General features: G+C 33.4%; 1 protein-coding gene across 1 annotated transcript; it reads right to left on the reverse strand.

Annotated features, from left to right (window-relative positions):
* Positions 1 to 430: 430 nt before the first annotated feature.
* Positions 431 to 9,238, reverse strand: LOC120339864 (uncharacterized). Its single transcript, XM_039408086.2, has 11 exons — positions 9,061 to 9,238; positions 8,892 to 8,976; positions 7,919 to 8,090; positions 6,748 to 6,927; positions 6,226 to 6,291; positions 5,559 to 5,716; positions 4,947 to 5,080; positions 4,421 to 4,489; positions 2,640 to 2,915; positions 2,082 to 2,294; positions 431 to 1,817 (listed from the first exon to the last, which is right to left on the reverse strand). Exons 1-11 carry the CDS (start codon positions 9,073 to 9,075, stop codon positions 1,713 to 1,715), a joined length of 1,473 nt encoding a protein of 490 aa, XP_039264020.1. The 5' UTR covers positions 9,076 to 9,238; the 3' UTR covers positions 431 to 1,712.
* Between the last annotated feature and the right edge of the window lie 904 nt (positions 9,239 to 10,142).

The following is a 10,142-nucleotide window of genomic DNA, read 5'->3' on the forward strand; positions in this document are numbered from 1 at the left end:
CTCTAATGCAATTTATTATCGCACGCGTCGAGGCTGATCGAAGACTACCGTGTTTTTTTTACTATTTATTTAAGCCATATAGTGAGACTGCCCTTGTAGCGCATTTACATTTTGTTTTAAACCTCATTAGTAGCTTTTGGCAACTTAGCAAAATTTCAGTCTTGTGAATTGTATTGTTCTTGCGCCACAGAGTCCAAAATAAATTACCTTCAACTGATATTTTATTGTTCTCTTGCTTATTAAATTAGTCCAAACACTGTTTCAATAGTTGTGACAGGTTGATCGCGCATTGCGATTTTTTTACTCGGTCCACATGTTGAAAGATAGTGTTCAATAGCGAGTCTGGTAACACTTATTTCAAAATTCAGATACACAAGAGACAGCTGACTGTACCACAGCTTCCCATCCTACCATTCTACCCCACTAGCTCCTATAAACGAACAGCCATTTATTTGTATAAAATATATATAGAGTTGAGCACATCACACAAATGATGAAAATAAAAAAGATCAAAATACTAAACACTAATTCGAATAAGCTAATCTAATAATAGCAGCATAACAATGTAAGTATAACAAAAGGTCTTGTACATATTGAAGACAGAGGAGACATAGGCCGATCCAAAAGGGGTAAATAGGGAAGATTGCTTTGAACCAATGGTGTTAGATGGAGTTTTACAAACATATTCCAATTAATAATTACAAATTTAGAATGAATTTTAGTGTAGGCCTAGCATTGACCACGTCCTATCCCGATACACCAGAAGCAACCTCTTTTGGAATGAATAGAATCTTTCAAGTTCGGCAAGGGTTACAATAAAATGGATTGGTATTTATTGAGAGAATTTATATTTTCCAAAGTGATTGTACCAAAACAATATTGAACAAAAGTTGGATGTGGCACATTTCCCCTCCAAATATTGCGTAATAGTTTAACATGAAACTGAAAAAATTGTAATTTTCAGGTGAATGCCATCACCCCACCTCTACTTTCAGTTAATGCAAAATTGTCATAATATATATGAGCAACTCAAAGAAATATGGATGGAACATTCGTGAAGACAAACAAAAATGTACAATTGTAAATAATACAATTTAGTCATTAACATTTACATAACAGAACATAATGATAAACTGGAGAAAATGGAGCATCGATCACAAAGTATACATATTTTTACCCAGTATTTATTACTCCATTATTATTTTGTGTAATTGGGATAGAAAATCTGTTTTTCTATCAGTTTAGAAATGAAGTAATTTGACAAATAAATAATTCTCAGTCACCTTTAATAAATAATAACAACATTTCCAAGAATACTACATTAATTCATTCTTCCCGTCAAGAAAATTAGACTAAAATCTTCAAGCCACGCCCACATTGCTGACAAGCTCATTTGTGTCCTGATACTTGAAGATGAAATAGCATTTATAAAGGAGAGACACTCAAAACAATGAGAATTGCATTCATACACATGAACCATGCCTCAGTAACATGAAAACCTATGTCTCAAAATTGATAAACAAATACGGGAATTACGAGCGCTAAACAAAAAAAGGAGAAAAAGTTTTTATCGTAACAAAGTCTCCTAATATTTCTTATAACGTTTTCTTATTTACAGATGTATCTATTTATATGACGATGCCCTCCCCGATCTTTGACTGCAATGAAGGTTCACAGACTGGATGCAAGTTTTATTTCGCCGCATTTTGCATTTAGTCAGATGGTCGAACTTGTAATGTAATCTTTTGTTGATTATCAAGACATTCTTTCAATTTATCTTCTGCCATTGTCATTCTCTGTTCCAGTATAGTCATTGTCTGTATGGAAATCACATATCATTGTATTTCTATTCAGGTTTCAAGGTACTTACCCCCAAATATTGTATCTGCAAGTATTTATGGACTCACAAAAGAGCAGAAAAGATTCCACACTTAAAAATAATATCATTTCAGGACAAAAACTTTATGATGAAAAAAAATGACGACACATGTCATTGTGTTTTAAGCAAGATGTTTCTGTACGCTTATTTGCAACTTTCGGAGCATAAGTAAGGTAATAATAATAAAATTATCATCACACACCTGTGTTAACATATCCAATTGACCGACAATTTGTTCTAATGTCGCTGTAATTTTTGGAGGAATCGTTTGTTCTTCGAGAGGTGCTGTAATGCTCGATGAATACTTTGGTTCATCTTGTTGTTGATGATTCTCTTGATGTTGTTTTTGTCTTCTTCCTTGTTGTGATCTCAAGGATCGATCAGCAGGCGACGCATGAAAGTCCTCCATTCCCCGCTATCATGTACAAAAATGAAACCAGATTATTATTTTTTGGACAAATTTCAATTGCTTTGGTTTATATCAGATGCTCTAATCATAGAGGTTGGCGTATTGGTTCTGTGGCAACGCATTTACACATTTTACACCTCTTCAAGAGGAAGTCAAAAAGGGCCAGCGGTTACAAAACTACCGGCAAGGTGTTCAGCAATCCTCTTGCACATAAATATCCCCTACAAAATTCGCGGATACTTTTTTAATTTTTATGTGAGAAAACACAGAGCAGATGTCAGTGAAATTGATAACAATATGTTTGAGTAACTAACTATTCAATGTTATTTATCACAATTTATGAATTCATACCACTGGTTCTGAGAACATTGCAGGACCGATATCCATCACATCTGTGTCATTATTTTGATGTGTATTCCTTAATGCTGTGGAAGAATCTATCGTTTTTTGCTTAGTGCTGTGAGAAAAAGGTCCATTTCTTTCTGTAGATGAATGCGGCCGATGAACAGGAACTGCAGTTGAATCAGGATCTGTATGTGACTGAATTCGTCTGGTTTGCTTTTTCTGATTGGCTTGTAATTTCTCCGCGAAATCAGCTTGATCAAAGTTTGTTTTCCATACAATTACCTGAATCCAATTACATCAAGATGAATAACAGGAAATCAATATGAACACTAATGCCACTAATGACAGAGAAACATAATATGGAAGAATGACAGGCGTGACTAACAAAATCTATACTCATGAATAATGCTCAAAACAAGGATCTGTACAAGCAATCACTGTTAGGTAGGGAATTACTAGAATTTGAAAGGACCGGAATCTTACAGTTTCAGCATTGCCTACCAAATTTATTACACCCTGAGTAAAACGATGGGCATGGGATTTGAACTGGAGGTTTTAACCTACGATGTCATCATAGTTGAGTATAACGATTGGACCACTAGTCCACAGCTCCCAAAATAATAATTTTTGTAAGAAGTATAAAATTTAAGTGCAATTTAAGTCAGAAAAAATAACCTGAGATATATGATATTTCTAGAAATTCAATGAGCAACTGAATATTGAAATAATTTATTAAACGTAAACAGAATTCTATGTAATGATAATAAGACACTGTCAGATTCCCAAAATGCTTGTCATAAAAAATAATGAACGGCAGGTGGGCTATCCTACATATAAGCAGTATTAATTATGGGTATTAAAATAATACATGGGAAAGTCACAAATATCAGTGATACCACTAATAAATTTTTACCCATCTCACGCTGAGGCTGAAACCCATAGGATAACAAAAAGTTTCCATTCCATAGTACAGAAAAATAAAGCCCAGTAAATTGAATAATAAGTTTTAAATCACTGACGAATAAAAAGTTTGGAGTCGCTATCCTTTTTAGATATCACTCTGAAGACAATTGCAAAAAAAGTCATTTTTTTCACCCTTAAACTGAGCATATCAAACCACAAACCTTTATAAAATTTCAACAAAATCCAATTAGATGAAAATTTAAGAGTGAAATCAAATTAAATTACTTATTCAAAACTAGAAATAGAATTGAAATCACGTCAAACACAATGAGAAATCAATAATAGAGTGTACTCTCCCAGAAAAATAAGTGAGAGAAGAATATTTTTATTAGATTTCAAGTCCGAGAGTTGCCATATTTTCACTACTTTAAATCCTTATGAATCGATATTCCACATTAAATAAAGGCTCCATTCTAGATTTAGACTGCACATGAACAATTACATAAATATTTGATTATCGGTTAGGCTAGGCACCAGGTTAATATATTAACTGTTTGATGAGGATTATTGATCATCATCAGTGAAGCTGATTAAAAATAAAAATATTTGTTAGATTTGGTCTTGCCCGCAATATTTCTTTTAAAACTTTTCATTTTTTGAGGTGGGGGGCGCATGACTTGACAAATTCTAAAAAAGGGACGTGGCTTAAAATGTATGGGAACCACTGTTCAAGCGAAAACATTTTGGGCAAAGCATCCTAGATTACTTAAACTTTTGGGAACAATCATGCACAAACTTAGGTTCAAGTGTCGAATAACTTTTCTCCATGGAGGTAATTAAGAAATTTACAAGTTCTGTTATCTCGGGATCATCCTATATCTTACCTGTTCATCAGATCCTCCAGACGCAAAATATTCCCCGTTTCTTGAAAATACTGTCGATGTTACTGGACCCTGAATGAAATAGGGATATACCATATGGAGTATGGATATTGAAGGATAGTGATTACAAACATGGGCAAATAATTCTTTGGGGATTATTACTTCAATCCAAATTTTGCTTTTGCGAAGAAAAATAATTTAATTAACAGAATTCAATTGTCTAATTGATGATTCCTGATAATCAAACTAATGCTTTTCATAGTTATTCATGACTTCTATAAATTTTTGTTGATGGTTTTAGGCAAAATTGATCAAATTGTATTATTCAAAATTAGTCGCAAAGGGAATTGCCTAGTGGGAGCGTCATTCAACTTTGCCAAAAAAATATATAATATGAAGTATAGAATACTTGAAATATGAAATCGCTTTAACAAAAGAAGCTAGCATATGAAATTGGGAAATTATTAATAGTATGAAAAGTAAATTTGAGTAACAAATTCTATTCTTATAAAAGAATCCACAATTGTACCTGATGACCATGTAAAGTGTAAAAAAGTCTTCCTTCGAGAAGATCTAATATTTTCAATGTTGAATCGTTTGATGCAGATATAAGATAATTACCAGTTGGATGGAACGATATAGAATTTACTGCACCGCTGTGAACTGTAATTCAACAAGTAAATAAAAGTTAAGATATATCCTTAACACGACTATATTGGACAAGGGGTCATTTTTTGGTTTCGGTTTCAAGGCTGTAGTTGTTTTTAAGTAGTGCCTTATGTCCATTTTTAGGCTTGGCTGTTAGAATCAAACTATTACAAAAATTATGTAAATTTTCTCACAATCCAAAAATGGGACATGCGACTAATTTGGTTTACTGTGACGATATAAGGCAATCAGAATTTAATAATATCATAAACTGCCTTCACAGGAATATCAAGGGTAATTGAATTAGCATAAACACAGGGGCAGGGATGACCAAAATTGAATAATGTACTATTCCGAATACATCCTGAAATAGTTTTGTAATAATATGTAAATGAAGACAGGAAAAGAATAGAACTGATAGAATAGACTACATGAGTGATGCCAAATGCCAAAACTTGCGATCTAACCACTAGGTAATGCCCTATGTTCTTACCTTGATAATGTTGTAATAATTTATTCGTTCTGATATCCCACACTTTAACAGTTGAATCTGTACTTGCAGCAGCAATACATGTTCCGCTAGGATGAAATTCTACTTGATTCACAAATCCACCATGTTCAAAAAATGTGTGAATACATTCTTTACTATTCCTGTTGAATAAGAAATAAATAACTTGAAACATAAATAGGATATGATTTTCATATTTATCACAAGGTAGAGTGAAGCCCATAATATGGTGTAATCATGGCGTCTCGCTCGTTTATCAGTATATGTCGAGTATGGTATTTATTGTGGAGGAAACCGCTACCGACCAGCGGTTACGTGAACCACCCAGTCCAGCGAGTGGTGCAGCACATAATTATCACCAAAAATTCAAACTGTGCAGGATAGTCACGGGTGCAATGGTAACTAACCAATCCACTAACCGCTTGTAATTGTACAATATATTTCGATTCTGACAAATTCACTGTTTTTTGCGAGTGACACTTGTCTTGAGCACTGTCTAAAATGTTCAATGTTCAACTTGGTATAAAAATTTATATTCAAACAGGTCAATAATAACAAAGAGTACCATTTTTCAACAAGTTCTTGGCTGATTTCTTTACGAGACAAATTGAATTGAGCAGTAAATAACAATATATTATTTAAATGTTCTTACCTGTCCCATAATTTCACTGTTTTATCATCACTTCCTGATACAATCAATCTGTTATCTGGAGAAAATCTGGAACAAACACAAAGTAACAATGATTTAATGGACTTTGTATATTTAGTAGGAATTTGGTTAGTTATGATTGTGGTAGGTAAAAAGGATCTTCATATTTATTCTGCAGGAGAGGAAAGCTGATAAGATCAGCTAAGCATACGGCAAACCATAGCCTCCTCCAGTACGGTTTTCAGTCCAGGTTGGGTATGGCCATGGGAATAGTTTAACCTGTCAATTGTTCCATGTTCAAGGACTTTGGTGATCGAGAAGTCTTAACTGACAGCGTTCAAATTAGCCATCCTGTGGCGCTAAGCAGTCAAGAATGTCTTTGTGATTTCAGTGAACATAATTATACCACACAAGGAATGATATGATGTACGATGGCCAATCCTTGAGCTTATGAACTTGACCACTCAAACATAACCCAATAGACATCAAACATTACCGGTAGTATAATGAAAAAACATTAAATACCTGGCAGATCGAACCCAGTTCATATGTTGATTAAGTGAAAATTGAAATTTTTGTCGATGAACTGTCCACATTTTTATTGTTTTATCATCAGATGCTGTTAAAAGAGAAAGTCCATCACTTGAAAAATGCACACTTCGAACTGTTGCTGTATGTGCTTTGAATACAGTTGACTCTCCTTTTCTGTGAAAAGATTGATCAATCAGACTTGGAAGTTAAATTTTTTAAAAGAAAACAGAAGTTAAAGCCACTCAAAATCAGTTTAGGTTGTTCAACTAATATCAGAGAAAATATCAAATTCCAATCCCTCCAAAACAAAAGTTTTGGCAATTCATTGCAGCTTACAATAAAATTAAAATCAATAATTACATTTGTATATTTGCATGGATGAAAAGATTAGGCAATAACAGTCTGGCCGCCTTTCTCGACTGAGGAAAAATTTCTCCCCTGGGACTCGTTTCGATGACATGGGGGAGAAAAATTATCCTGTATTTGGCATAGTTTTATTAATATTGTTAATTTATTTAATTCAATAGTCTTGCTGCACACTAACACAATTCTTATTTATACACATATAATAAACTATTCAAACTGAGTAAAAGCTGCGGGTAACACTAAATAAGTATACATCAAAGATTGAACAAATAAAATGATTCTTATACATAATGAGACAGAAATAAAGACATCTGAAATAGCCGAAGAGAAGAATGTATTGAAATAAGTTGGGAACCACCAATCTAATGTAACATACATTATTTTGTAGAAATACAATATATATATATTATTTTAGCACTAAGAATATTATTCAAAATCAGACACAGAATTATACAGTAAATAAGGAGAAAAAGAAACATCCTATTGTCCTAATTGCTTTTTATATGGTGCTCTTTAGTGCCATTCACTCTGAACAAGGCCCTGTACAAGCAGTCACATATCTTATATTATGTGAGAAGCTCACACTACCGTGAAAAGACCAGAAACTTCAGGTTCAGCATTGCTACCCAATTTATTACACCCTGGGTGCGGATGACGTGCATGGAAATGAAATGTGAGATGTGAAATCTACGATGCCAACACAGTTTAGTCAAATGCCTTCACCACGAGGCCGTCACCATGCCTGTGCCAACTTTCATTGCATTCATTAAGTTAAAACCCAACAAGTGTAAAAACTCACACACTAGGAATCCAGAGTCGTACTGTTTTATCTCTTGAAGCAGATGCAACTAAATGTCCGGATGGTGAAAACTGTACAGAAAGGACTGCGTCTTTGTGACCAACAAATCTATATGATCTCATTTTGGGTTTAAAATTCCAAACCATGAGACATGTGTCCATTGAACCAGTTGCTGAGAATTGAAAAATAAAAAGTTGTGTTTATATCAACAATATAACTATTCTATCTATAAATAAATAAAAATATCTAGGAAGGTCAATTGTTAAAAAATAAAATTATTGAACTATGTAGCCTATGGTTACATATAGCAGGGGTTCTCAAACTTTTGGAGTTATGGAACCTAAGAAAAAGTTGAATATTATTCAAGAAGCTCCAAAATAAATTTATAAAAATAAAAAAACACAATGTTGTATATTGGATTCAGTTTTAATAAGTAAACGAACAGTTCGCTGAGCCCCCAGGTTTCTCTCACGAAGCCCTGAGGCTCTGCATGGAAGACTTTGAGAACCTATGACATATAGTAACAAGCAACTTCATTTTATCATGTAAATCATTGGGAGTACGGAGGGGCAGCGAATTTTAAGTCAATTTGAAGCCAACTTCTGAGCCACTTTTGACTTTGTAATAAAAAAATATTTGTAATCTGAAATAATCGTTAAAAGGAAAATAATAAAAACTCATTTTGTTTGACATTGGAAAAATATAGATTTGCTAACAAAGTATGAGAATAATTGTACTCGATATCAAATCCTGATCAGAGAGATAAATTCAATGACAGGATGCACAAAACTTGTACAGATAACACTAACTCAAGATATCAGAGACTTGGCCCTAATACTTGAAATAAACAAGAAAAGATACCACAATGGCTACTATAATAAAAAATACAAAAATCTAGAAATTGTGATAAAAAAGATGTGGAACCTCTTAAAATGATACTGAGAATAAATAATAATAGATATATTGATTTTACCTAATTGTTTCATATTTGGATTAAAATCACAGCTTGTAACAGTGTCTCTGTGTCCTTTATACTCCCTCTCTAATGTAGGATCCTCCTGATATAAATAGAACGAAAAAAATTCAAAAAAGAATCAAAATGGGAACAGCAAAATTTGTTTAAAAATTCCTATCTAACTCACCATATTTGTAGCCATTTTGCTATTCAATTTATCCAATTCTTGATTTGTTTCCCAATACAATGCTCCAATAATACCTTTTTGCTATATTCTGATACACAATTTAACAAGGTTAACTGACTTTTTGAAATTGATGATATTTAAATTATATACCTACTGACCTAACAGTTAAATGCATATCACAGTATTAAAAATTATCACTGAACTGCTGTAATACTATTTGTGATGCATTCAAACAATCCATTCAGTTGAAAATGACAGATTTCAATACCAATATTGTCACTCTCCTTCTCACTTTCCACTGCCAGATTCTGTTTTTTCATTCTTTTTGCAGTATTGTTCCCATAATTATGTAATTTATTCATTCTGCATTCATACCGCAGTACTGCAGTACCGTACTACGGTAACTTACCCACGTGCTTTTTATGCCAGTATACATAAGCCTACAATTCCACTTTTAGTTCCTTAAATAATCTTGTAAATAGTATTGATAGTATATATAGTATCTAAGAACCTATGCGATCACGAAAGTTTCAACGGCTTAAAACAGTCCAACGGGGAAATTATCGATTTTTCATGTCACTAATTTTATTCACGTCAAAATCCCAAGTCGATACTTAAGCTGTAATTGAATTACACTTTGCTTCGACTTAAGCTAACAGAAAATCATCCGTGTCTGCTGCTGCGTAAAATTCAAGACTCAAATAACAAAATAATAGTGGGAAATGTAGAAGACCAATGCGAGCCACAAAACAACGGTTGTTTTGAATCTCCCGGACTGTTGACGATTTTGCTTTGTGCCAAGTGCTTCGCAAGGTGTCGCTTTTCATCAGGGAGGGTCGTATGGAAATTTATTTTACCAGATTTGTACTTGTGTCTTTCTTGCTGGCCGATTTCATTTATATAAATGTAAAATTGGTAAAAGAATTGGCATTATCAGAGATAACAAAAGATAATTGAAATTGAATAAAGAAAAAATACTCAAACATAACAAAAATGGAGATTTAGAGCAGGGGTCACCAAACTACGACCCGCGGCGTCACTTTATCCGGCCCGCAATAACACGCAAAAATTGCTAAATATTT

The sequence above is a fragment of the Styela clava genome, chromosome 9 (genome assembly GCF_964204865.1).
Source record: "Styela clava chromosome 9, kaStyClav1.hap1.2, whole genome shotgun sequence".
NCBI classification, from domain to species: domain Eukaryota; kingdom Metazoa; phylum Chordata; class Ascidiacea; order Stolidobranchia; family Styelidae; genus Styela; species Styela clava.

Excerpts from the sequence above, each read along its gene's own strand:
- LOC120339864 (XM_039408086.2), bottom strand. Across the intron at positions 6,292-6,747 it reads AACTGGGTTCGATCTGCCAG|ATTTTCTCCAGATAACAGAT; the intron begins GTATTTAATGTT and ends TGTTTGTTCCAG. Across the intron at positions 2,295-2,639 it reads CAATGTTCTCAGAACCAGTG|CGGGGAATGGAGGACTTTCA; the intron begins GTATGAATTCAT and ends TGTACATGATAG.